The following is a 27,981-nucleotide window of genomic DNA, read 5'->3' as shown; positions in this document are numbered from 1 at the left end:
GAGCCTCAGCTGTATCCTCAGAGTCCTGAGCACTGCCACAGTGATGGGGATGGGGAGGGTTGCGGCCACAGGGCCATGTGGCTCTCAGTGCTGCCCAGAGCCCTGGGAACTGGAGACAGAGGCACCAGGGAACTAGGAGGCAGAATCTGATAAACAGATGCCAGAGGGACCCGGAACCCAACATGGGTGGCTGCGGATGACCGCCAGGACGTGAGCGCTTCTAGCCGGATTCTCTGCAGTGGTTCTGAGGGGCTTTGAGACCAGGTGACAGAGGGGATGGAGGAACCTGAGGAGGGGCCTGGCCCCACCCTGCACCCCCTGCTTTTTTGGGCAGTACGAAGTCAGGGGCACCTTGACATGCAGCATTGATGGGCTGTTGGGAGAGTTCCATGTGACTTTGACACACAGACACACCATAGAAACCCATGACTCTGGGCACACACACTCCTGTAGGAACCTGTGACTCTGGCGTGAACAGACAATCCTAGGAACCTGTGACTCTGACATACACAGACATGTCTGTAGGAACCTGTGTCTCTGACACGCCTGTAGGAACCTGTGACTCAAGCACACACAGACACGCCTGTAGGAACCGATGACTCTGGGCACACAGACATCAGTACGAACCCATGACTGACACACACAGACATGCCTGTAGGAACCCATGACTCTGACACACAGATACACCATAGGAACTTGTGGCTTCAATACACACATACTTTTAGAAACCCGTGACTCTGACATGCACAGACATGCCTGTAGGAACCCATGACTGACACAGACACGCCTGTAGGATCCTGTAGCTGGCATGCACAGACATAGTAGCCCCTGACTTTGACAGAGACACGCCTATGGGAACCCTTGACTCGAGACAGACACGCCTATAGGAACTCATGATTCTGGCACACACAGACATGCCTCTAGGGTCCTGTGACTGACACACACAGGCACACCTGTAGTAGCCCGTGACTCTGACAGAGACCTGTAGGAACCCATGACTGACACAGACATGCCTGTAGGAACCCATGATTCTGGCATACCTGAACAGGCCTGTAGGAATCCATGACTCTGACACATACAGACATGCCTCTAGGATCCCATGACTCTGACACACACAGACATGCCCGTAGGAGCCTGTGACCCTGACATAGACACGCCTGTAGGAACCCATGACTCTAACACAGACATGCCTGAAGGGTCCTGTAACTGACATGCACAGACATGCCTTTAGTAGGCCGTGACTGACAGATACACACCTGTAGGAACCCATGACTCTGACACACAGACACACCATTGGAACTCATGACTCTGGGCACACAGACACACCTGTAGGAACCTGTGACTCTGGCATGTGCAGACATGCCTGTAGGAACCCATGACTCTGACAGAGACACACCATAGGAAACTATGACTCTGACACACAGACACACCATAGGTACCCATGACTCTGACACACAGACACACCATAGGAACCCATGACTCTGACACACAGACACGCCTGTAGGAACCTGTGACTCTGGCATGCGCAGACATGCCTGTAGGAACTCATGACTCTGACAGAGACACACCATAGGAAACTATGACTCTGACACACAGACACACCATAGGAACCCATGACTCTGACACACAGATGCACCATAGGTACCCATGACTCTGACACACAGACACACCATAGGAACCCATGACTCTGACACACAGACACCCCTGTAGGAACCTGTGACTCTGGCATGTGCAGACATGCCTGTAGGAACCCATGACTCTGACAGAGACACTCCATAGGAACCCATGACTCTGACGCACAGACACACTATAGGTACCCATGACTCTGACACACAGACACACCATGGGAACCCATGACTCTGACACACAGACACGCCTGTAGGAACCTGTGACTCTGGCATGCGCAGACATGCCTGTAGGAACTCATGACTCTGACAGAGACACACCATAGGAAACTATGACTCTGACACACAGACACACCATAAGAACCCATGACTCTGACACACAGATGCACCATAGGTACCCATGACTCTGACACACAGACACACCATAGGAACCCATGACTCTGACACACAGACACCCCTGTAGGAACCTGTGACTCTGGCATGTGCAGACATGCCTGTAGGAACCCATGACTCTGACAGAGACACTCCATAGGAACCCATGACTCTGACACACAGACACACCATAGGTACCCATGACTCCTGACACACAGACACACCATGGGAACCCATGACTCTGACACACAGACACGCCTGTAGGAACCTGTGACTCTGGCATGCGCAAACATGCCTGCGGGAACCCATGACTGTGGCCATGCTCAGACATGTACGTACCCACAGTTGTGTGGATATGAGACAGACATGCTTATATGACACAAGAGTGTGGATCATATAGACATACAGTAGGCATCATATTACCCTGGGAGTGTACACAGACCTGCCTGTATGAACCCATAACTCTAGTTACACATGCAGACATGCCCGTATTACGTGGGGCTGTGGCCATAAGCACACGCACTTGCCTGGCCCAGGACCGAGGGCCACACGCACTTGCCTGGCCCAGGGCTGAGGGCTGCACCCTGCCCCTGTGTGAGCTCAGCTGCGGCTTGCATGCACTGTGCTTGTACTCCCCTCCCTGCCCTCGCACTCGGCTCTGTGATTCTGGGTGGGCCTGGTGCTGTCCACCCTTGTATTCAGCTCCCGGGAAAGAAGGGCCACAGACCCTGTTCCTTCTGGAGCCTGATTCCCAGAGGCCAGAAGACCCCCATTTCAGGCCCTCTGGGCCCCATTCCAGGGTTTGGGTCCCACATCCATCGAGGCCCAGTGGCCCAGAGAGTGTGTGTGCAGAGGGTGGAGCCAGTGTGGCCCAGGGACTGGGCAGCCCAGTGGGCACAGCAGCTCCTGAACTTCCCTCAGAAACCCGTGAGGACCGGACCAAGCGACTTTTCCGCCACTACACGGTGGGCTCCTACGACAGCCTCACGTCCCACAGGTACCGGCGGGCATCGTGGGGGCGGGACAGCCGCTCTGGGGGTGCTGGGGCCCAGCTCCTGCCTCCAGCCCAGTTGGTGGCAGGCTGGGCCCTGTGTGGAGGGTCCTGCAGGGACATGGGGGTCACCCTGCTCAGGGCTCCTCACTCCCACTCTCTCCCTACCAGTGACTATATCATCGACGACAAGGTGGCCATCCTACAGAAACGGGACCATGAGGGCTTTGGGTTCGTGCTCCGGGGGGCCAAAGGTAAGGGATGGGGCTTCAGTGTGCGGGCTTTTGACTCTTGTCTCAGCTGCTGCTCCCGCACTCCCGCCTCGCCCTGCCCCCTCTCGCATGCCCGTCCTCTCCCGTCTCTTCCCGTCCCCAGCATTTTCTGTCCCCTTCCTCACCCTGATCACCCCCCACCTCACTCCTCCCCACTCCCTGCCTGGCCCTGTGCTTCTCCCTTTCTGCTCCCGTGTGAGGGCTCTCTTCTCGGGCCCCCCGCCCCCCGGCCCCCATTTCTAGCATGGCCAGGGGCATCTGGCCCCAGAGGCCGGCACTTCTGTGCGGGTGGCCCCAAACCGGCTCAGCTGCCTCAGTGGGCACGCGCTTAGGCTTTCTGGGGAGGTGGTGGGCAGCAGCACCTCCACCTGGGAGCGACCGCTGAAGCTCCTTCCTGATGGCCCCACGCCGCAGCAGAGACCCCCATCGAGGAGTTCACGCCCACCCCAGCCTTCCCCGCACTGCAGTACCTGGAGTCGGTGGATGTGGAGGGTGTGGCCTGGAGGGCCGGGCTGCGTACCGGGGACTTTCTCATTGAGGTGAGGGCTGGGGTCCTGGGCCTGGGCTCGAGGTTGGTGCAGAGCCCGGGCACCCACTGGCCACCTCTGTCCCAGGTGAATGGGGTGAACGTCGTGAAGGTTGGCCACAAGCAGGTGGTGGCCCTGATCCGCCAGGGCGGGAACCGTCTCGTCATGAAGGTGGTTTCTGTGACTCGGAAGCAGGAGGAGGACGGGGTGCGTCGCAGAGGTGAGGGGCCACGTGTTCTGGCACCTGTGACCTTACGCCTTAGACCTTGTGACCCCAGACCGTGCCCACACCCCTTGTCAAGCGCCCACAGTGCACCCTTGATGGCCCCAGCTCCGCCCCTGCCTCCCGTCCCCCAGCCCTGCGGGAAGAGCCTCCTTCCCGACACTGCCAGCAGCTGCCTGGAGGCCGGAGTTGCCATGGCAACGGGAGGTTGACGCTGCCTCATTGTCGGAGGGAAGGGGGAGGCGGCACCTGCGGGAACAGGAAAAGCGTCTTCTCCCGGCGCCCGCCGAGGGCACAGCCCGGTCCGGCCCCAAGGCTGCCGGCCAGCCGGCCCGGCCCTGCGGCTCCTGCTCAGCCCCTGCTCAAGGGCCACACCCTGGTCCCCCCTGGGCAGAGACCTCCACCCCCGCAGCCCCGTCTCCGCCTGCGACCCTCCCAGCCCCCACCCCATGGCTCTGCGCCCTGCTCAGGCCCCGGAGCCGACGGGCTGGGTGTGCAGGCCGCAGCCAGCAGCACCCTGACCTCACGGGCCTGGGCCCCTTCAGAGGCCCCACAGGCCCCCGCCCTGAGCCCTGCGCCTCGAGCGCCATGAAGAAGTTCGCGTCGAGCCGGAGCCTGAACAAGATCCTGGCACAGTGTGACTCTTCGTCCCGGGAGTACGAGGAGATCCAGGCGGTGGAGCGCAGGTGGCACCTGCACCTGGCCACACCCCGCTGCCCACTGCTGGACCGGAGGGCCAAGGCCTCCCTCTTCTTTGCAGCTCCACCGCCCCCCAAGAGGGCCCCAAGCACGACGCTGACCCTGCGCTCCAAATCCATGACAGCAGAGCTCGAGGAACTGGGTGAGCAGTGCAGTGGGCAGGTAGCCCGGGAAGGCCAGGTGCAGAGGGACGGGCAGATGTAGGGACAGGTCAGAGGTAGAGGGTGGGGGGAGAGCTGAGGGCGGGTGGCCAGGCAGTGGGTGGGGGGTGAGGATGGGCCATACGTGTTCGCATGCTGCTCTTGTGTCGTGGTATGTGCTTAGGATCTCCAGGCTGGCTTCCTGCCCTGTGAGCAGAGCATGAGTCCGGCACTTGTGCCCAGCCCCTGCCCGGCCTGGCCTTGGAGGTGTGACCTTGGTCCTGTGCCTTCCAGTACCTGTGCATGGTGGGCCGACAGGGTGGCCAGGTGCACAGGGCTGTGTGCAGGGCTGACAGGCGCCTGTGAGTGCAGGGAGCTGGCCGGTGTGTGCAGGGCTGGGGTGGGGCATGCTCTGGGCGTGGCGAAGGTGTCCTGGGCCTGCTGCAGCCTGTGCAGGCAAACTCGGCTTCTCCTGAGACCTCCCGCTCTGTGACTGTTCGAGGCAGCATCCCTGGTGTGCCCAGGTACTCATGACTGTGCCCTGACACCCGTGATGTTGATGTGCAGCTGCAGACATGCACACGCACCTGTCCCTCCCTGTGGCCATGCCTGCCTGACTCCCGGCAGTGCAGGGCAGTGAGTGTCCTGGCCTGCACACTCACTGGCCCCAGCCCTAAACTGATCTCTGGGCAAGTCCTGGTTCTGGACTGAGTCCCAACCTGAGCTCCCGCTTGTCTCTGCCCTGGCCAATGGACCACGCTCACTTGCCCCAAATGCCCTGGGCCTGATTCCTGAGCGTGGCTCCAGCCCTGTTCTGATCCCAGCCTGGGCATCCCGCTGCCAAGCGGCTGCTTTTAGCTGTAGTTCAGTTCCAGGTGGGGAGCTGAGACAAGTGGGTTGGAATGCTCAGAATTTTCTTCCCCAAGAACGTTCTGAATGAACTAGAACTCATGAAACGTGGCCGACTCACAAGGAGGGAAGATGAATCCTCAGGTTCCAGAGATGGAGAGAGAAAATGACGCCAGAATGAGAATAAGCCGAGCTTTTTGTGCTCTCTGAAGGCTGGGGACAGGATATGGGTCCACAGGACAAGTTGATGAGGTTCTTCTGGTGCTCCCCACAAAACCTCAAGACACAACTGTGAGCTTATAAGAGGCAGGAAAGCCAGAACCAAGCCCTGGCACTGGTATTGGAACCAGAGGAACAGGAATTCATGGAAGAGAATGAAGGAGACAAAATACGATATGAAAAGGTAAAGTCAGAGAGAACCAGCAGAATGTGTGATGCGGATGGAAAACAGCAAGCCGGCAGATGTCCCTGAAGCAGGGCTTAGAGTGACTGTTTGGAGCTTAAAGCCTGTGGCCAGGACAGACAGTGCATCAGACCCAGATACAGAAACTGTGCATTTGAAGATAAATTGGAGGAAATTTCCCAAAGCACAAAATGTCAGAGAGTCAGGGAGGATAAAGCAAAGGAATTCCCAGCCACATGGACATTCCAGGGGAAGTCGGAAGGAATGGAGGCATCAAAACACTGAACCACTAAGAAGTTCAAGTGGTTGAAAAAGTCTGGAAACGTGTAAAATCATCCCAAGCAGGGAGACACGTGAAAGCAGACCCAGCCTTTCCCTAGCTGGACCTCCGGGCATGAGCACAAGGAGATGCCCACGGCAGAAAAGAGGAATCTGGGCTGTTGCTCTGACCCTGGTGATTCCATTCCATGTCAAGTTGATGCTTGAAGACAGTGGAACATGGAGTCTTAAAGACTGAGTCAAAATGCTTTTCACCTGGAATTCCACACCTAGGGTGGCCACTCCCCCCAGAGCTCGGTCCCAGGGCCTTCAGGCTGTTCCAGGGACCATCATTCTGATGGAACAGCCATAGGCTAGGAGGGGGGGCTCACACCTTTCGGGTGGGAGGCTACACGTTCAACTCCAAGTATGGGAGCGGGGTGCTCTGCTCTCTGGGACCCCCATCTCTGTCCTTTCTGTGACCACCACAGCCTGTGTGATGCCTGGTGAACATCACATCTAGAATATGTGTAGAGGGCCAAAGCGATAGCACAGCGGGTAGGGCATTTGCCTTGCGTGCGGCTGACCCGGCTTCGACTCCCAGCATCCCATATGGTTCCCTGAGCACCGCCGGGGTAATTCCTGAGTGCAAAGCCAGGGGTAACCCCTGTGCGTCACTGGGTGTGACCCAGAAAGTAAAAAAAGAATATGTGTAAGCTCTGTGGCCAAGGGGAATGTCTCTGTGCGTGCCACGGCAGCGCCCATTCAGCACTGAGCCAGTTGTGTATGAGCTCCACAGCCAAAAGGAAGGTGTGGGACCTCCCAAGTAAGAACTGCAGCGGCGTGGATGAACGCCACAACCAGATGTGCCGGCACACCTGAGTCCAGGGCATGAGGGTGGGCTGAGGGGAGCACAGCTGAGCACATGAGCACCCCAACCAAGAATGCAAACACAACTGAGTGTGCAAACCCATCTGAACATGCAAGCACCACATCTGAGTGAGCCAGCTCCACAGCCAAACATGCACGCGCAGCTGAGCATGCAAGCACCATGTCCCCGTCTTTGCACTCCCGACAAAGGGAAGGGGACACCGCGACAGTCCCAAAAGACACCAGACCTGGCTCCCAGGGCAGTGCCTGAGGGCACAGTTCCACAGTGACCTCACAGCTGCAGACTCAGGGAACCCGCCTCATTCTGCACATGCAGGAGTGTGGACATCTGAGAGTGTGACGGCTCCCAGGTGACTGGCCAGCAGAACCCGGACTGCCTTCTGCCTTCTGGACTCCTCTATGTGGGAAAGAGGCTTCCAGCAAACCTTCCTCCCTGGGCCTGCTGCCCACCATGGGGCTGGCTCACAACCTTGCATTCCCAGAGAGACTCAGACTGGTGGTTCCAGGCTGGCTTTTCCTGTGGTGGAGTCTGAGGAAAGACAGGAGAGCTTGGCCTCGAGTTCCCAACACTACTGAGAGGGGCCGTCCAGATTCCTGGAGGCACCAATGGCCACCTCTGTGGCCATTCCTTCCACCTCAAGGGGAAGGAATCAAGAGGCGTCTGGAAAAGCGAATGGGGAAGTAGGATCTTACAGAAGGGGGAGGTCCCCTGGCGGGCAGAGGTGGGGCCCAGAAAATGCGGGATACAGGGTCTGCAGACGTAGGCCAGAGGGCCAGAGAGCAAGTGTTCGGGGTAAGTGCCCTCCCGAGATGGGGCTGGGTCAGAGGAAGGGTGGACACCCCGGGTCCTTCAGCTTTGGGAGCTCCTTGTGGTCACCATGTGTCACTTGCTCAAAGTGCAGGGATGCTGATGGGCAGTGGACAGCATAGCTGGGCGGCTTCAAGCAGGAGCCCCTTGTTCATCTGTTTCCTGTGAGCTGCCTGGGCACCTTTGCCCTTTGTGGTGAGTGTCCGGGCAGGTGGCCCAGTGTGTGACGCCTGGTTTGGCAGACGCTGGCTGCCGTGTGCTTCTGTGCAGCTGGAAGCCTCAGGGCAGGCAGCGTCCCATTCCCGCTCTGGACTCTGCCTCTTCCCTGAGCAGGGTTGACTGAAGGGAGTATGATTTAGCTGTATGTGGAGGATTCCACCTGTGTACACATCTGTGCACATGTACGTGCATGTGGTGTGCACGTGTGTGCATGAATGTGCTTGTGTGTGCATGCGTGCGGAGATGCCCCTGACCCTGGTTGTTTTCACTAGGAGTTCTGGGCCATGTCCCGACCCAAGGGCCTATAGGGAGGTTCAGGGACAGTGTGGGTATCGGGAGGTTCAGCTCTTGGGAGGGCTGGGAGTGGGACACGGCACTGCCTTTCACCCCATTTCTCTGTTTTTTGATTCCAAGCCTCCATTCGGAGAAGGAAAGGGGGTGAGTCATTTGTTGTTTCTGTGCCCAGCTTGACCCATTCAGGGAAGTGCTGGTGTGTGAAGACCGTTTTCGTGAGGGTGGTCTGTGGGCTGGGTGGGCCTTCCTGCTGACCTCTGGGGGACAGAGGAGGAGTCCCTGGTCCTACTGGTCCTGAGCTGTTCCAGGTCCCTGTGATTCTGGAGGGGGCCCGGGAGAAGGCGCTCCATCCCACCTCTTCAGTGGGGCTCCTCTGCCTGTTGTGGGGATCCCCATCCTGGGCTGTCCTGGGGGGCCAGGTCCATGCTCAGAGTCCCCCGAAGGAGGCTGGTCCTGCACACTGACTGCGCCTTGGCCCAGCCTCTGCCAGGCCCTTGAGGCCACTTCCAGGCTGTCTGGGAACCCAACTAGCTGGCAAGAAATGGCAGCATCTGTGTGGCCCAAAGTCCGGATTGGGAACTAACTGAGGCTCAGTGCCTGGGTGACCCCAGGCTGCCACACTGCTTAAGGACTGGGCCTCCTCCTGCTGCACCGCTGCCGCCGAAGTCTCGGCTGGCCACAGGCATGTGCTCACCCTGTCCGTGCACCTGCCTGTCCCTGTCTCCTGCCTCCCAGCGCTTGGGCGTGCTAGCGCCTCAGTCTCAGCCCGACTTCCCTCAGAAGCCGCCTTCCCTGAGCCTTCAGCTACCAGCACGCAGGTCTCCTCTGCTCCGTGGGGTATCTGCAGTGTGCTTCCTCCTGGTTCATCGTGGGCTCCAAGGAGCTGTACTCCAGCCTCCATACTTCTAGCTGTAGGGGAATGTGGGGACCGTCACCAAGGTTTGGGGCCTGGAGTGCAAATAGCTCAGACCTGGCTACACCCACACATAGTACCCAGTGACCCGCCTGGCAGCACAGGGGTGTCATTTCCTTCGGGAGCTAAAAGTACTCAGGAGTTTGTTTCTAATTCTGCTGGGGACTGATGGCAAACTCATTAGCTTATAGGTTGTAGAATTTTCTGTGTTTTTTTTTTTAACCACAGCCAGCAGCGCTCAGGGAGGGATTACTCCTGGCTCTGTGCTTCGGTGTTGCTCAGGGGACCATGTGGGCTTCTGAGGATCAAATCGGGGTCAACCAAATGCAAGATGAACATCCTACCTACTGTACCAGGGCTTGGGCACCTTAGGTTGTGGAGTTTGTGTGGTGCTAGGGATGGAATTGAGAACCTCACCCTCATGACGTGTGTCTCTGCCTCCAAGCCCTTTCTTGGCACTGAAGAACTTCAGCTCTCATCTTGCCTGAGCTCCTGAACTCAGCTCCTTGCTGGCCCATCCCCCTGAATGTGGCTGTGATCTGGCCTGATGCCCTGTGAGCTATGAGTAGCTCTGCTCACCGCATGTTCTCTACGGGGTTTCTAGAATCGAATTCCTCTGGACCTAGATAGGCAACCTTTAGACCCAGTCTGGGTGAGCATACCCCGGCCCAGGGTAGCACAGACCCCATAGGTGAGCACAGACCCCAGACAGGGTGAGCACAGACCCCAGACAAGGTGAACACTGACCCCACAAGTGAACACAGACCCCAGCCCAAGTGAGCATAACCAGCCCAAGTGAGACAAACTCCATCGCAGTTCTAGCTCAGGTGAATACAGACCCCACAGGTGAGCACAGACCCCACAGATGAGTACAGAGCCCAGCCAAAGTGAGCATAGCCAGCCCAGCTGAGACCGACTCCATCCCTGGTGAGCACAGTCCCAGTCCAGGTGTGCACAGACCCCACAGGTAAGCCTGTGCCGCTCCTGTGAGCACAGGACTGGTTTTCCCAGGAGTGTCTTTCTCTCACGGGCATCTCTCTTTGCATTTAGCAGTCCCCGAGTGATCATGTCTCATTTTTTTCTCACAGGCTTCATCTCAATTTCAGCTTTTTGCCTGGTGAGAAGGGAGCAGTGGTGGGTCCCCCATGAGGCCTTGGTGACCCGGTAGCTCCTTTGACTCCGGTGTCCTCATGGGTCTAGCAGTGACTCAGCTCCTGAGGAAATGACCTGTTGGAAATTCGAACAGGAATACCCCGTTTGGGTCAGAGTGTCCCAGGCAGTGTTGCTGGCCAGGTGTGACTTGAGAAGCCCTTGTAGAAGCGAGGGCCGTGGGTGAGCCCAGGCTCAGGACTCGGGCACAAGAACTGGCCTGTGTCCTTGGGGCTGCTGGGCCGACCACAGCTGTGGCTCTGCCGTACAATTCACCCTGACCCAGCTGACTTTTTTTTTTTTGGTTGTTTATTTGGTTTGGGTGTTTATTTGGTTTGGGGGCCACATCTGGCAGTACTCAGAGCTCTTCCTGTCTGCTGTCTGCATTCAGGGCTCACTTTGGCAGTGCTCAGGGGGTCAAACCCGGCCTCCTGTGTGCAGAGCTGAGCCCGGCCCTTTGAGCGTCTCCCCCGCTGCCAAGTTGCCATATTTAGGTCTGTTGATAAAACAAGGAAAATGGCACACAGCTAAGCCAGGACCAAGTCTGTGTTTGGGGTCCATCTGGCTAGGAGCTGGGCGTCTTGGGGGATCCTCATAGACACCCCACTCCTGAACAAGCTGCAGAGGGAGGGTCGTGGGTGCTACCCGGAGGTGAGGAAACAGCAGCGTCTCTGGAGTGGACACGCCAGCCCAGCTCTGGTCCTGCTAGCGGGAAGGGCTTGGGACTCGGAGCATGGATGGTGGGTGGGACAAGGTGGGCTGCTGAAGAAGGGGCTGGGGGTGTGGCAGGTGGGTGCCAAGGCCTGCTCTCGCTCCCTGCTAGCCGGGCAGGCCCACCCTGCTGCTCCAGCGGCCACCAGGTTCCTCCTGCGTAGCCTCCACAGCACTGGGAGCACAGAGGCAGCTTAAGCTCTGGCTCTTGGCACTTCCCTGCCCCTCTGACTAGGCCCCCTTTTCTTTGCACCCCATATTTGGGAGGGGTGTTCTTCCAGGTAGGGGGGCTCGGCTTCTTGCCTAGCTGTGAGCTATTCTCCCAAAGGGTCCCGGATGTGTCTGGCCAGTCCCCTCTTGGAGGCTTCTTCTGGGTGTCCATGAGGGTGTACTGGGGGCCGGAGAGAGAGCAGAGGGGGGTGAGGCACTCACCTTGCACTGGCACCACATAGGGTCACCTGAGCCCCACTGGGTGGGGCCAGCCCCTACCTGCCACTAAATGCAGGGTCTGTTCTGGGGCCACACACATAAGGAAGAGCTTCTGGTGCTGTGAGGGAACCAAGGGGAGAGGGCGGGTACAGTGGCATCCAGGAGACCTATGTCTGCCCTGAGGTCTAGGCCCACCCTGCTCCTGTCCTTAGGGCTGCCTGGATCCACCTGCGGACAGCGGGCAGCTGGGCTCTGGGCTGCGTTTCAGGGTGGATGTGGTGGAGCGCAGTGCCCAGGCGGGAGTGCCTGGCCCTCAATGCAGCGTGAGGGAGGGTGGCCCGGAGGGACAGGCCGGGGCTCGAGCCATACGCTGAGGTGGTGTCTCTCGATTGCAGAGAAGCTGGACGAGATCCTGGCCGCCGCCGCCGAGCCCACACTGAGGCCAGACATCGCTGACGCTGACTCGAGGGCTGCCACCGTCAAACAGCGGCCTACCAGCCGGAGGATCACGCCCGCGGAGATCAGCGTGAGCTTCCGAGCAGATGGGCACAGGGGGTGGCTGTTCTGAGAGGAGTGGGAGGGTCGAACCAGGACCCTCTCTCTAGGAGAGCAACTGAAAAGCCTCTGTTTGGAGTCCCTGGATGCGACTCCAGCCCCGAGTAGCCTCTGGGCTGTGTGCAGCCGCCCGGGAGGGGCTGCAGTTGCTGCCTGCTCCCCACATTTCTGCTCTGGCACCTCTGCATCCCTCCAGGCTCCCCACACCACCTGCATCAGCTCCCCATCGCATGTGGGCCTGCACTGGCCCGTCCTGGCCCTGACCTCTGCCCTCCCCACCCCCATCTGGGCCTGCACCCAGCTTCTGTGACCCCCTGGGACATGGCCAGCAGCTGTGGAGACACATGCATGGGTGGGGCTGGCTGGGGAACGAGGGGCCCCAGAGCCCTCTGACCTCACGCCCCACCCACAGTCACTGTTTGAGCGCCAAGGCCTCCCAGGCCCAGAGAAGCTGCCGGGCTCCCTGCGGAAGGGGATTCCACGGACCAAGTCAGTAGGTACGGCTGGGTTTGGGGCTTGCGTGAGCGGGGAGGGCAGGGCTGGAGGCACTCACCCCTGGTTTCCTCCCTCTCCCCCACCCACCCCCTCCTAGGGCCTCCTTTGCTGGGGAGTTGGGGGCGGGGTTGCTCCTAGCTTAGAGAGCTTTACTGGAAGATCCCCAGGCTTTCCCCACATCCGCCGCTCCTCATTTAGGGCCTCTGTCCACAGCCCCGTCCATGGTTTCCCATCCCCGGCCCCTGTCCACGGCTTCTCATCCATGGCCCCTGTTCACGGCCCCCCATCCGTGGCCGCTGTCCATGGCTTCCTCTCCCCAGTCCCTGTCCACGGCTCCCCATCCGTGACCCCTGTACATGGCTCTCCATCCCCAGCCCCTGTCCACAGCTTTCTGTCCCGGTCCCTGGTCACGACTCTCCGTCCCTGGCCCCTGTCCACGGCTCCCTGTTCCATAGCTCTCCGTCCCCGGCCCCAGTCCACGGCTCCCCATTCACAGCCCCTGAGCAGGGGTGTCCTGCCACCATGCCCTGCAGACACCAGTGTCACTGTCTCCAATCTGGGCTGTCCCCCTAAATCCACATAAGGTTTTTCTCCTGAGCCTCTGTCCCCTCTCCCGTCCCCACCAGTCTGGCTCTCCCCTCACCGCAGTGGGCATTGAGTGTCTGGCACATTTTGGGTCATTTTCCTCTCCCCCCACCCGCACCCGTCCCCCTCCCCAGGCTGCGGCTTTTCAGTTGCTTCTCCTCCCCCACCATGTGTGTCCTTTCGGGACCTCGGCACAGCCCCCGTTTGTCAGTCTCTCCCAGCCCAAATTGGGTCATTTCTCATGCTGCACTCTCTGCTGCCCCCTCCAGACAGCCAGTCCTGTCCCCTCTCCATCTGGCCACCCACTGTCCCATCCCTTGTCCATCTGTGCAGCTGTGTAGTCAGTGACCCACAGAGTTCAGACTTCTGGACACTCACAGCACATTGTCTCAGGCACTGGCTCACGTAGATGCAGGGGGACCCTGTGAAGGGAATAGCATTAGCAGGGGGTGGACTGCAGGTGGAGCTGGGCAGGGTGGGCAGTGTCTGGGGCCCCACAGCTCTCTCCTCTGTCATCTTACCAGCTGTGCGGAATGTGGTCCTCTGCTCACAAAGGCCTTTGTGGGCCCACACTGGCCAGGGTCTAGGGCTCCTCTGGGGACATGGCAAGCACAGGTGCAACCTGCCCCCTGTCCCAGCCACAGCCAGGCGTCACAGAAGGAGGGGCACCAGGGCCTAAATTTTCAGGATGAGTGGGGGCAGGAGCCAGGAGACAGCTGAGGCCATTCCTGGAGGAGGGGCCGTGAAAGACCCCCATTCTCATACTCGGCCCCTGTGCACAGTTTGCTTCCTCTCCACTCTGCCCTGTCTGGCTAACAGCCAACTCTGGGCTCTGGTCTCTCTGGCACACCCTGCCCACTTCTGCCTGCAGTCCAGCCTCTGGCCACAGGGGACATTCTGTAGAGCAGTGTCACCCTGCTCCTTCCTGGGGAGCAGCTGCTGGTCACTTCTGATCTGTCTCTGGCCTGGGTGGCCTGTCCTGTCGTCCTGCCCTGCCCAGTCCCTGCTCTTCCCTGCCTAGACACTGAGAGGGCTGCTCCATTGCCTGTGCCGGCTGCACTGTGGCCCTGAAACCATTCAGTTGACAGCCACCATGAACACTAGCCTGTCAGGAGCGGTTGCAGCCCCACGGAGGGTCTCGCACCCTGACTCTGGGCCATGACACTCCCGTGTCCCATTACTGCTCATGTGTGTCGCCAGGCAGAGTGAGACTGCCCTGCTGGTGTTTGTCCCCAGGTCTGGCCCCATTCCCCTTCCCCTCCCCAGCCAGTGACTTGTCTTCCCTGAGTCATGCAGACCCTCTCCTTGGCCAGGCGTGCAGCCCATACCTGTCCACACCCAGGAGTTGGCCAGGAGGTTCTGCCTCTAGCACTGGTGGAGGCAGACAGAAGCCACAGTGGTGCGCCTGGTGATGACCTCGCCTGCCTTTGGGACGCTTCGAGGTGCTTTGCCCTGAGCTGTCAGCTTTAAATAGCTCCAGTTCACACAGTCCCCTGCCGGGGGTGGCAGCTCTCCTGAGATTAGGGAACAGGTTCCCAGGAGTAGGGAACATCAGACAGTACCTGACAGAACTAGAATTTGTGCCTGAGGCTTTCCATAAAAGTCCCCCTTGGCTGAACTGGTGGCCCAGGAGCTGGTCAGTGCATGTGGTGGCCACAGGACATTCTGGGAACAGGAAGTCTGTCTCATAGTTCTAAAAACTGTTTGTTAGCAAACCCCAAGTGAGATCCAGGGACTAGCACACATCTGCGTGCACACACACATGCATATGCACATGCACACATACACCATACATGCACCACACATACACACACATGCACACACACCACTTGCAGATGCGCACACATACACGTACACACACCACACACACTATGTACACATGCATTCATGTGTACACACACACGCACGCACACACACTCCAGAGCTTTGGGACCCTTTTGCGTCTCTGGCAACCACTGCAAGGGCCCTGCAGAGCACGCCGGTGTATACGTGCTCACGGTGCTCAGGAGGCTGCAGGAGGCCAGGCTGGAGGGCGATGAGGCCCCTGAGGCCCCTGCCCTGTTCTTGTGCAGACTTGAATCTCAGTAGCATCTGGGCGAGGCTGTGGGAATCCACATTGTCCCAGAGATTTACGGGTGAGGAGGCCAGCCCTGGGGAGTGAAGCTGAACATCCTTTGTCCATGCCCACCTACCCCTGGCCCCCCTAGAACCTCTTGCCACAAGTAGGCTGTCAGCTCCAAGGCCCCTGGTCAAGGTCTTTAGCAGGATGTCACCCCTGTTCATGCTGTGTTCATGACACCGACACCCCCAATCAGCTGTTTCCCACCTCCAGGTGTCTCCAGGCCCTTCCAGGGCAAGCCCTGCCCAGTGTGAGGGGGCAGTGGGGCCTGCAACACCACCCCAGTGCAGTACTCTCTTCTCTGAGGCCTGAGACTAGCAGACTGGGCTCGTGGCTGGCCTCCAGGTCTTATCTTGGTGCCAGAGCTGGGGGGGCCTGTGTCCGACCTATTATCGGTCCTTCTGCAGCACAGCCCTCAGGAGACCTGAGAGGAGTCGGCCCGGATCAGGCTGGTGCCGCCCCCAAAGAGATTTTTGCCAGCGGCGTGCTCATGGCCTCCCTGTGCCCCTGCCCAGTCCCGTTGTCCATGCCTGGGCCGAGCCCCGCCCCAGGGAAGCCCAGAAGCTTGGCATTCCAACAGTGGGGGATGGAATGTTAGGGTATTGGGGTGCATCTCACAGCCTACCTGCAGTTCCTCTCCACCCATTTCTTTCCTTTTTTACCTTTTTATTGAATCACTGTGAGATGGACCCTTACAAAGCTGTTCATGATTGGACTTAAGTCACACAGTATTCCAACACCTGTCCCTCCACCAGGGCACATTTCCCAGCACCAGTGTCCCCAGGTTCCCTCCCATCACACCCCACCCCTGCCTGCCTCAAGACAGACAGGCGCTTTTCTCCCCTGTCCCCCTTTTGGGCATTGTGGTCTGCAACAGTGATACTGAAATCCACCCATTTCTTTATTCTCTTTCACTTTTGTTTTTGTTTTGGGCTACCCCCGGCCTTACTCAGGGCTTACTCCTGGTGGGCTGGGGGGGAGGGGGAGACCCATCTGGGGTGCCAGGGATCCAACCGGGTGCGAGGCAATCGCCCTCCCCGCTCTACCGCCACTCCAGCCCCTGGTCCACCCATTTCCAAGGGGTTTCCTGGCCGCCCTTCCGCCCTGGGAGCCCAGCGGCCGTGGTGGGTGTGAAGTCAGCCCCAGCCCCCTCGGCCGCTCCCTCCTCCGGCCGCGCCCCCTCCACTCAGGGCCCCCTGTCCCGTCCGCAGGGGAAGATGAGAAGCTGGCGTCCCTGCTGGAGGGGCGCTTCCCGCGGAGCTCGTCCATGCAGGACACGGGCCGCGAGGGCCGGGGCATCCCGCCGCCGCCGCAGACCGCGCCGCCGCCGCCGCCCGCCCCCTACTACCTGGACTCGGGCCCGCCGCCCGCCTTCTCGCCGCCGCCGCCGCCCGGCCGCGCCTACGACACGGTGCGCTCCAGCTTCAAGCCGGGGCTGGAGGCGCGCCTGGGCGCGGGGCTGTACGAGGCGGGCGCGGCGCCGGGCGCGCTGCCCTACCCCGAGCGGCAGCGGCGCGCGCGCTCCATGATCATCCTGCAGGACGCGGCGGCCGAGCCCGGCGACCCGCGCGCCGGCCAGGCCACCCCGCCCGAGCGGCCCCGCCGCCGGCCGCGCGCCCCCGGCCCCGACAGCCCCTACGCCAACCTGGGCGCCTTCAGCGCCAGCCTCTTCGCGCCGTCCAAGCCGCAGCGCCGCAAGAGCCCGCTGGTGAAGCAGCTGCAGGTGGAGGACGCGCAGGACCGCGCCGGCCTGGCCGTGGGCAGCCCCGGGCCCATGGGCGGCAGCTTCGCGCGCGACCCCTCCCCGACGCACCGCGGCCCGCGCCCGGGCGGCCTCGACTACCCCGGGGACGGCCCCGCGCTGCCTTTCGGCGGCCCCAAAGACCGGCGGCTGGAGGAGCGGCGCCGCTCCACGGTCTTCCTGTCGGTGGGCGCCGTGGAAGGCAGCCCCCCGCCCCCCGCCGAGCTGCCCTCGCTGCAGCCCTCCCGCTCCATCGACGAGCGGCTCCTGGGACCTGGGCTCGCGCCCACCCGGGACCTGCTGCTGCCCTCGCCCGTGTCCGCCCTGAAGCCACTGGTCAGCGGCCCCAGCTTGAGCCCGTCAGGCTCCACCTTCATCCACCCGCTCACCGGAAAGCCCCTGGACCCCAGCTCGCCGCTGGCCCTGGCCCTGGCCGCCCGCGAGCGGGCTCTGGCCTCCCAGGCCTCATCCCGGGCTCCCACGCCCGTGCACAGTCCTGATGCCGACAGGCCAGGGCCGCTGTTTGTGGATGTCCAGCCCCGCGACCCCGAGCGAGGAGCGCTGGCCTCCCCCGCCTTCTCCCCAAGGAGCCCCGCATGGGTCCCTGTGCCCACACGCCGGGAGCCTGAGAAAGTCCCCCGGGAGGACCGGAAGTCCCCCGATGACAAGAAGGCGATGATCCTCAGCGTCCTAGACACGTCCTTGCAGCGCCCCGCCGGCCTCATCGTGGTGCACGCCACCAGCAACGGGCAGGAGCCCAGCGGGCTGGGGCCCGAAGAGGCCCGTCCCGGCACCCCTGAGCTGGCCCCGGCACCCGCCCAGTCGGCGGTGGTGGCAGAGCCCCTGCCCAGTCCCCGGGCCCAGCCCCCAGGCAGCACCCCGGTGGACCCGGGGCCAGGGCAGGGCAGCTCCGAGGAGGAGCCTGAGCTGGTCTTCGCCATGAACCTGCCGCCCGCCCAGCTGTCCTCCAGCGACGAGGAGACCCGAGAGGAGTTGGCCCGGATCGGGCTGGTGCCGCCCCCCGAAGAGTTTGCCAACGGTGGTCTCATGGCCTCCCCGCTCCCAGGCCCAGGCCCCTCGTCCACGCCTGGGCCAAGCCCCGCCCCGGGGAAGCCCAGCACCGAGCTGCCCCCGGCGCCAGAGTCAGCCGCAGACTCGGGGGTCGAGGAGGCCGACACACGCAGCTCCAGCGACCCACACCTGGAGACCACGAGCACCATCTCCACCGTGTCCAGCATGTCCACCCTGAGCTCCGAGAGCGGGGAGCTCACGGACACCCACACCTCCTTTGCAAACGGACACACTTTTCTCCTCGAGAAGCCGCCAGTGCCTCCCAAGCCCAAGCTGAAGCCCCCGCTGGGGAAGGGGCCGGTGACCTTCAGGGACCCGCTGCTGAAGCAGTCCTCCGACAGCGAGCTCATGGCCCAGCACCATGCCGCCACCGCCGGGCTGGCCTCAGCCGCCGGGCCCGCTCGCCCTCGCTACCTCTTCCAGAGAAGGTCCAAGCTATGGGGGGACCCCGTGGAGAGGACACTCTCCGGGTCCGATGATGACAAACCAACTGTGATCAGCGAGCTGAGCTCCCGCCTGCAGCAGCTGAATAAGGACACCCGCTCCCTGGGGGAGGAGCCGGCCGGCGGCCTGGGCGGCTTGCTCGACCCGTCCAAGAAGTCGCCCATCGCTGCAGCTCGGTGAGCAGGGCAGAGTGGGGAGGGCTCCACCCCGTGGCCTGCCTTTCGCCCCCTTCTGCAGCCTCCCACCTGTCTGTGGCCCCACCTGTCTACCCTCTGCTCTGTTCTCACCCGGCTTCCTGTGTCTGTCGCCGACTATAGCGCCTGCAGGTTCTTGGTAGCTGGGAGGGGGTGGCGTCCACCAGAGACCACCGGGCTAGGCCTGTTGCCCAGCCACTACTGCTGCCCTGATGGCTGGCTCTGGGCCTGCTCTGGAACTGCCCTCCCCTTCCCAGCTACTTGGCTTTCTGTGACCCCATTCCCAGGGGTCTCTGTGGCTGGAATCCCCTTTCTCTTAAAGTCAGGGCATGCGGACACTTTTTCCTTGGGGAACCCCCACCGGTTTCTGGCTTCCTGCCCCTGCTTAGGGTTCAGAGTGCATGGCGACACGCTCTCAGGTGGAGGGGCCCGACTCTGCCTTTTCCGTTGCTCTGCGCCCCCCACCTAGAGTGGGGACATGAGAAGCATGTGGAGCTGTGGGGGGGGGCTGATGTGCTGCTCTGGGGAGGGGGGTGCTGCTGAGTTCCTGGCCGGGCCCCTGGACAGATTCTTGAACAGCCCATTCCTTGAAGCTCTGTACCCCGTTGTCTTGCCTGCTGTGGCCAAGCACCCTCTTCCTCCCTGGCTTTGGGGGGAGTGTGCGGGTACCACCACCTGATTCCTCCTTTCTGCCTCCCGGGCCCTTTCCCGAGGACTGGTCAGGTGTGAAGAGGACTGGGGAGGGCCCTGTGCTCCCTCCTGGCCCCTGAGCTCGCCATCTGGCTCCTGTCAGCCTGGGACTTGCTGTGGGGTTATCTGCCCCCTCAGTGCAGGGACCTACTGGGACTGTGCCCTCACCCCGGGCACCTTGGGGTGAGGCCCGTGTGGGGCTGCACCTGACCAGCCTCCACCGGCACCTGCACTCTTCCTCTCTTCCTCTGTGTCCCTTGGTCCCAAGGAGCCCCAAGCCCCATGCAGACACTTGCTAAGCAGGTGACAGAATCCAGCTTCATTCAGACTGCTGTGTGCAGAGGCCTGGGATGCAGGGAGGTGGCGAGGCCACGTTCCACAGCCAGACACACGCCTGCCGCCGAGACAGGATTGGAGCCCCTGGCTGGGCCTGGTGGGCTCTGCCTGTACCCTCAGGCCACCCCTCTGAGCTCATCCTACAGCCTCTGCAGCATTTCTTTAGGTGAAGTTCCCAGTTTCCTCTTGGACCCGGTGTGGGGGGCGGCCTGAGGAGTGGGACCATCTCAGCTGCACTGGAAACAGCTTTCAGCCCCGGGGCTTCCTGCAGGTCCCCTCGGGAAGGCCAGGGCTGCGAAGGAGCATCGAAGGGTGTGTATCTTCAGGCAGGCTGGAGCTTGACTGTGCCCCTCCAGCACCCTAGCAGGCTCCCCCGTGAGACCTGGAGGGAGTTTCCCCCTAGAAGCACCGTGTCCTGTATTTCATCTCCATGGCTCTGCCGTGGGACGGTCGAAGGCGGACAGTCTGCCAGAAGGTCAGGCTCACCACAAAGGGTTCTCCAGGGACAGGCTTGGCCACTGAGCGGGAGCCGCCCACCCAGCCCTGACTTGCCAGCTCATTCGGAGGACGCCCTGGTCTCATCCTGGCTGGCTGGGCAGCGAGCGCCAGACACGGAGCTGTGGGCTCAACTTCGTCCAGTCGTCTCTCCCCTGCTGCTCCTGTCTGTGCCTCTCCCTGCCTCTGATGTCCCCTTCATGTCCTCTGACCTGCTGACCACAGTTAGCAGACTGCAGAGGTGCTAGGCAGGTCCAGCCCACTTCCACCCTGTGGCCAGTGGTGGAGCCTTCCACAGTGGCTGCAGAGAGAAGCCATTGCGGGCTTCTAATGCCCAGCAGGCTCTTTTTCCCAGAGGGTGTCAGGGCCCCCAGAGTGCATGTTCTAAAGCCTGTGCCTCCCTCCCGCCCCCAGAAGAGTCACTCTCTCCAGCGTGGCTCAGCAGAGCTGCAGCTTGAGGCTCAGTACTGCCCGAGTGCTTTCAGGATGGGCCTTGGCTCTCAGGAACCTGTGGTCACTCATCTCTACCTCTCACCCCAGCTTGCAGCCTTCTCTGTTCTTCGGGTGGCCCCTGAGGGGCAGCACCCATGTGCAACTTCCGGGGGTCCATAGCTCTGGCTTTGGGCACATTGGTTCAAGGCCACCCACCTCATTTGTTTTTAGCTTCATAGTCTCGTGGACAGAAAGGACGTCCATAGTTCAGAGCCACACAGTTGCCTCTGAGGCCCTTATGCTGCACGCCCCCATCCCCATCTCTACAAACCCTCCCCACACCACACCCTGATCAGCCTTGCATCTCTCTCTCTCTCTCTCTCTCTCTCTCTCTCTGAAGCTCTCTGCCTGTGTCTAAATCCAGTTAGCCTTGCCCAGGCTTGGCCATGATGCTCCTGTGTAAATGAGCCCTTGCTGCCCTCTGTCCCTTTGGGGTCTCCCTGGCTGTGAAGGAAGTTGAGGCGTGGGGTCTCGGGGTGGCGGGTCCTCCCCCACAGCATCTCTGGGTCTGAGCTCGCATATCTGCAGGTCTTGGCTGCTGGCAGGAGCAGCAGAAGCCATGGCGTGCTTCTGATGGTGGAGAAACATCCCCTGGCTTACTTCTCTGGACCAAGCCTACAGGGGCAGGACTTGTTCTCAGCCTGGGGGGACACAGGGCAGCTGCGTGGTGGGGTCCTGGTGCAGGTTGTGTGAGCAGGGGAACACATGCCGGGGGCCATGATATGGGGAAGCAGGAGGGGCCCAAAGGTGGGGCTGTTACACCTCTGTGGTGGGTGTTACTGGGGGTGGACGGTGAGCTGGGTCCAAGAAGCATCAGGAACACAGAAGGTGCCTCCGCCCTCACAGTGGGGGCGAGTTCTAGAGGATCATTTTCCCTAGGCAGCCCCCAGACTGTGCTGATCCCCACCTTGCTTACCCCTGTCCTGTGTGTGGTAGCAGCAGGCCCAGCCCAGGTCCCCGTGTGGCCCTCAGGGGCAGCGCATGCTGTCAGCAGAAGGGAGCTCCTGGTCCTGGTTTGCAGACATGCCCCCAGTCAGGAGGATGGAGCTGCGAGGGGTGTGAGGGCCCGAGTGGGCTGGGGGCCTGGATGCCCGCTCCTAATTGGCTGAGAAGGTGGACAAGCGGCTCAGGCAGTGGATGTGAGGACCCTAGGAGGGGCAGGGTGTGTTTGGGAGTGTGACAGGACTCAGATGTCATGAAAAGGGGGTGGAGCATGCCTGGGAAGGGACAAAGGAAGGGGCCACCTCAGTGGGAAACAGGCGGCTGGTTAGCAGGGACTGTGCTTGGAGAAAAGACAGAGCCCCAGGAGGGAGCGGGCTGGGTGTGGGGGTGTGTGCCAGTGCTGGGCGAGGCCCGTGTGTCAGGAGCAGCCGGTTGTGGGGGGGGTGGGCTGGCTGGTGCTGGGGTGGACATGGGTGTGTGCAGGGACTCTGCACTGCTTTCTGCTCTGGGGACAATGTGGCCATGTCCTGCTGCCCCAAGAGAGGAAGAGGAACTGTCGTGAGGGCCTAGTTGCCCCTCCCTTCCCATCCTTCTCAGACGTCCTGCCACCCCAGCCGGGGGCCTTCGGTTGCCCACTCCCAGTCCGCCCGCTCTCACTGCCCACCGCTCCCTGCACCAGCCCTGCACCCCAGGCCCCCAGGTGTCTCTGCGGCCACGGCATGGGCTGCCTGGCCTGATCCATCGGTGCTTAGCCCTCGGGTGCCATTCTGAGGCAAGGGGGTTCCAGTGTGGCTCTGGAGGGGCCGTCCTGAGCGCAGCACCAGCATGCCCTCCAGCATCACCCCACCGGTGTACTGCCCTCCCTCCTGCTCCCCCATTTCCCCTACACCCTCAGAGGCCAGGGAGGGGTGTGGGGAGGGTATCCTCGGAGCCCACCCCAGGGTCCATGCCTCCTCTCCACCAGACAAGCGGAGGGTGCAGCTGCAGTCTGAACCACGGCTTGGCTCTGCTCTGGGTATGCACATTGAGAAGGTGACTTCGCTCGGAGGCTCTGGGAGCCTCGGTGGTTGGGGATGAAGAGGTCAGCGGGAAGGGCAGAGGTGGCTCTCAGCGGACCAAACATAGGAGGGGACACTTTAGGGGATAAAGGATTGCAGGGACCCTATGCTGTGTGGCTGCCGGCAGGCACAGACGGGCTGTGTGTTGGGGGTGGACCAAGCCCTACTGGCAAAGAGCAGGATACTTGGGGCCTGCGGCCACGGTGGGCAGTGTGGGGTTCTCGGGTGCCGTGGACACAGTGGGCAGGGTGCAGGGTACTCAGGTGCTATGGCCACTGATGGGCTGCACTCCAGAAGCCAGAGTGCTCCTGAGTTCCGAAGTCCCTCCATGGCAGGGTTTCAGCCACACCGCGGCAGTGGCTGGGGGGTGCCCCTGCACAAGGCTAACACTCTCTCTCATTGCTCTCTCCTGCCCATCTGCATGTGGCTGCTCTGTGTAGCTGCGCGGTGGTTCCGAGCGGCGGCCTTGTAAGTGAGCATGCCCATCCCATGCCTCTCGCCGTCCATGCACTGTGCTGGCCACTGGGTCTCTGCTCTGCTTGGCTTTGGGAGACTTCAGGGCCACGGAGGGGCCACCTAGCCCCAGGCATCCCCTGACTGGAGAATGGGGAGGAAGCAGGGAGGGACCCACGAGGATGGGACAGCTGTCCCGGAGCCTGGGACCCATCAGGTGATGTCGGGAAGGGAGGTGCCGTCTGCGTGCGTGTGGCTTTGCATGTGTCTAGCACGCTGGGCGTGTCCCCAGGGTGCCGCATGTTGGGAACACCTGTGCAGCAGCTGAGGGTCGTCGCCTCGTCCATGCCTCGTCCTGCATGTGCTGCTGCTCCACACGGGCGCAGATGCTGCCATGTCTGTCTCCATGTCACCGGTCCGTCCCATCATGTCCTGCTGCCACCAGCCTTCACCGTGACTCAGCTGCCGGGTCGCCTCAGGGGTCCTCCTACTAGGCATGGATGGCCCCAGGCAATCCTCAGGGATAATATTGCCCCCCCCCCCACCGCGTATATTCAGGGGTGATATCGCCCAGCATAGTTTGGAGTAAATACTGCCCCAGGCATCCATGTAGGGGTAATATTACCCCCAGGTTCACCCTTTGGTTAATATTCTCCCAGGCATACCTTGGGGGTAATACTGCTCAAGCATACCCTGGAGTTAATGCTGCCCCTGGCATACCTTGGGGTGATAGTGCCCCAGGCATAACCCGAGGTCAGTACTGCCCCAGGCATGCCTTGGGGTTAATACTTCCCTAGACAACCTTCTGGGGGTAATACTGCCCCAGGTACACCAAAGAAATTAATGCTACCCCAGGCACAGTCCAGGGCTAATACTGCCCCAGGCCACTCTCTGGGGTCACTACTGCCCCAGGCACACCTCAGAGATTAATATTACTCCAGGCACAACTCAGGCAACCTTAAAGGGGAGTTTAATGCCGCCCCAGGCAGGCCCTGGGGTTGAAACTGTAGCCCCAGGTTGGGGTGAGGTTTGGGGTGAGCAGTGCAGGGACTGACCTCTGCCCAGGGAGAGGCTCTTTCCTTCTCTGTGTAGAGGGCCACAAACATCACAGACATTCTACCCACACTCCGTCAGCCTAGTGCTCCCCTGGCTCTGAGCCTTGGCACCCCACTTAGGGGCTAGGTCCTATAGGGACCGGCCGTCTCCCTTGGACCCCGGCAGCTCCCCGCCCCCTTCCGCGCCCTCTTCTCTCGGTGCCCCTCACCTGGCCTTGACCCCTCTCCCTCCGCAGGCTCTTCAGCAGCCTCGGTGAGCTGAGCACCATCTCAGCGCAGCGCAGCCCCGGGGCCCCCGGCGGGGCCTCCTACCCGGTGCGGCCGAGCGGCCGTTACCCCGTGGCGCGGCGCGCCCCGAGCCCGGTGAAGCCCGCGTCGCTGGAGCGGGTGGAGGGGCTGGGGGCGGGCGCGGGGGGCGTGGGACGGCCCTTCGGCCTCACCCCTCCCACCATCCTCAAGTCGTCCAGCCTCTCCATCCCGCACGAGCCCAAGGAGGTGCGCTTCGTGGTGCGCAGCGTCAGCGCGCGCAGCCGCTCGCCCTCCCCGTCGCCGCTGCCCTCGCCCGCCCCGGGCCCGGGCGCCCCTGGCCCGCGGCGCCCCTTCCAGCAGAAGCCGCTGCAGCTCTGGAGCAAGTTCGACGTGGGCGACTGGCTGGAGAGCATCCACCTGGGCGAGCACCGCGACCGCTTCGAGGACCACGAGATCGAGGGCGCGCACCTGCACGCGCTCACCAAGGACGACTTCGTGGAGCTGGGCGTCACGCGCGTGGGCCACCGCATGAACATCGAGCGCGCGCTGCGGCAGCTGGACGGCAGCTGACGCCCCTCCCGCGCCCTGCGGGCAGGGCCCCCCACCCCGGGCCGCCGGCTCGGCCCGCCCCGGGCCAGGAATGTTGCATGAACCGTCCTTTGCCGTAGCTCGGAGACTTGCCCTGTACATTGCTTAGCGCCCTCCCTGGCTGGCCAGAGCCCCCAGCACATGGTCAGGAAGGGCGCGGGCGGGAGGCGGAGCAGGAGCGGGTGGGCTGGGGTGTTCTGGCCTGACCACCTCCCACACAGCTCCTGGTGGCCACTCTCCCAGAGGGGGGATCTAGTCCAGCATGCGAGGTCAGGACACACCTTGTTGACTCGGGGGGAGGGGGGAGACACTAGGGTTCTTGGTTGGGGGCCAAGGAGCCCCCTGTTTTGCATATTTTAATCCACTCTATATTTGGAACAAGAAAAGGAACAAATATCTCTGTCCTTAATAGCTTCCCTTTCCCTCCTCTCCGGCACCCTCTGGTTTCCGCTGCGGCTGCCCAGTCTTCCATCTCTGGCCCCTCACTGCCACTGCCACCCCACATGGGGCGGGGGACGCTCCAGCTGGTCTGGGGTTGGCCAGGGTCCCGGTACCCCGCCCTGGGGCCCCAGCTCGGCCCCCTCCTCGCGCTGAGCTATCCTGTGCCCCTCAGACTCCTCAGGTGCTGCGTGGAGGAGGGGTGGCCGTGTCCTACCGGACACGAGCAAGGGCAGGTGGCTGGGAGACCCTTGTCCAGGGAAGCAGGGCCCCACACCTGCACCGGCCATTGCCCCCGCCCCCAGGGCCCTCCCCATACAAGGAGCAACAGCAGCAGAGAAGCGTCCCTGCCCGGGCCTGGAGCCTGGGGATTCTGGCCCGTGTGTGCACACATGAGTGTGAACCTGGTGCCCCGGGAACCCGTGTGCACACACGTGAGTGAAGTCTAGTGCCCTGTGAGCCCGTGTGTGCACACGTGAGTGTGAGACTAGGTGCCCCGGAAGCCTGTGTGTGCACGTGTGAGTGTGACTCTGGTGCCCTGGGAGCCCACGTGTGTGTGCACCCACGACTGTGAGGCCTGGTGCCCCCGGAGCCTGCGTGTGCACACGTGAGGGAAGCCTGGTGCCCCGGGAGCCTGTGTGTGTGTCTGTCTGTGCACGCGTCTGTGTGAAGCCAGGTGTCTGCTTGTGCCTGTGCGGAGAGCGGTCCCAGGCCTGCTCCGGATGAGTGCTCGGGGTGTGTGCATGGGTGTGCGCCTGAGACAGTGCCACATATCCACTCCAAAGAGTCGGGGGCCGTCCTGCACCCTGGGGCCCGCTGTTGCCCATCTGGAGCGGCCTCCTCAGGGGAGTTGCTTGGGAGAGCCCCCAGGCCTTGGAGGCAGTGACACCCCCTTGGGCTCCTGAGGGTGTCACCGGGGACCCCTGAGTCAAGCTACCACAAGCCCTGCGGAGAGGCCAAGACCCCTGAGGGCCCCTCAGCCCCCTTACTGTGACTCCTCACGCTCAGCAATGTCTGTGAGTGGGGGCTGGGATGTTTTTAAACCTGGGGTTTGGGGTCCGGACCAAGCTCCATCCACGTCACTCAAGTTTCTGTTTCTATTTCTAGCTTTTTTTAATAAAAAGAAAAACCTGAAAACACAAGTTTTCACCGCCCAGGGGCTTGGCACGCCGGTCTGTGCCCCTTAGCCGCCCGGCCCACGGGCCCGCTCCCCTGGGCAGAGTCCCCAACAGACCAGGTCCCACACGCGGCCTACGACTGGCTGCCACACAGTCTCACTCACCTGTGGGGTTCGGTTCCGTTCCATTTGGGTTTTTAACTTCACAGGGTCAGTCCCGCTTTCCCCCTCCTTTTGTATGGAGTCCACAGGGGATTTTCCCCTCTCCAGTCCCGAGGCCTCCTGACCCTGCCGTTGTGATACACCCCACAGAGATCTATGTTTCTTATACTATTATTATTATTGATAATTATAATATTATTATGTAATAAATTTATAAGAAATGAAGCCGTGCACTTTTTGCCGCCCTGACACAGGCTCACAGCTGGGTGTCAGCACATGGTCATGCCCCTGCCCCCCCCCCCCCCCGTGCTCTGTCCTTGACTCTCCAGCCTTGCTGGCTGAGGCCCATGTCCACTTTCTGCTCTCATTGGGCAGTGACAGGGCAAGTCCAGGCTGGAGACCCATCTCAGGGGGTGGTGGTCATGGGAGGGCACAGGAAGCAAGGCAGGTTGAAGTTGGAGTCACTGTGGGAGCCGGGCAGTTGATGTGGTGAAGTCTGGGGGCAGATTGGGGGGAGGGTGTCCTCGTGCCCCGCATGTCACAGGGGGCCAGGACTGTGGGCTGGGGAGGGGCTGCTTGCAGTGGGGCCTGGAGAGGAAGCTAGTCTGCTCCCAGGTCGTGCTGTCAAATCTGCAGTATCATTTTCAGAGGGCACCTGGGGAGGCCAAATGTGGCAGGGCTGGAGCACTGGAGGCTGAGTGGGCATCTCTGGGGCCCTGGGAGGGGCACCAAAGAAGATGCAGGGGTGGAAGCCAGGCGGCCATGAGAGTGGCACCCCACAGGCTCATGTCCTGTTGCTCAGAGGCCCTCAGGCAGCTCTGTCTGTGTCAGAGAAGCTTGGGGGCTGAGTCTTCCCCTTCGACACGGGGGACCCTCACCCCCGCAGCCCCTTGTGGCCTCACATACCATCTCCGGACCCTGGAGCAGAG

General features: G+C 61.6%; 1 protein-coding gene across 4 annotated transcripts in view; it reads left to right on the top strand.

The window, feature by feature from the left end:
• Positions 1-27,277, top strand: part of SHANK3 (SH3 and multiple ankyrin repeat domains 3) — a 48,470-nt gene extending 21,193 nt beyond the window's left edge. Inside the window, exons 13-22 of one of the 4 annotated variants that reach the window (XM_056107057.1) lie at positions 2,919-2,994; positions 3,160-3,242; positions 3,675-3,799; positions 3,875-4,007; positions 4,771-4,851; positions 8,692-8,715; positions 12,169-12,299; positions 12,741-12,825; positions 16,739-18,959; positions 24,735-27,277. In XM_056107057.1, the coding sequence (XP_055963032.1) occupies positions 2,919-2,994; positions 3,160-3,242; positions 3,675-3,799; positions 3,875-4,007; positions 4,771-4,851; positions 8,692-8,715; positions 12,169-12,299; positions 12,741-12,825; positions 16,739-18,959; positions 24,735-25,317 (3,542 nt within the window). In that variant the 3' untranslated portion in view covers positions 25,318-27,277. Of the gene's footprint in view, positions 1-2,918; positions 2,995-3,159; positions 3,243-3,674; positions 3,800-3,874; positions 4,008-4,770; positions 4,852-8,691; positions 8,716-12,168; positions 12,300-12,740; positions 12,826-16,738; positions 18,960-23,430; positions 23,967-24,734 lie in introns of those variants that run through there. The other 3 variants (XM_056107059.1, XM_056107061.1, XM_056107060.1) reach the window with 3 other exon arrangements.
• The last annotated feature ends 704 nt before the right edge of the window (positions 27,278-27,981 follow it).

Source organism: Sorex fumeus, unplaced genomic scaffold, assembly GCF_029834395.1.
Source record: "Sorex fumeus unplaced genomic scaffold, SorFum_2.1 ptg000153l, whole genome shotgun sequence".
In the NCBI taxonomy this organism is placed as follows: domain Eukaryota; kingdom Metazoa; phylum Chordata; class Mammalia; order Eulipotyphla; family Soricidae; genus Sorex; species Sorex fumeus.
Note: the sequence above shows the minus strand (reverse complement) of the source record. Positions and strands in the feature narration are given on the sequence as shown.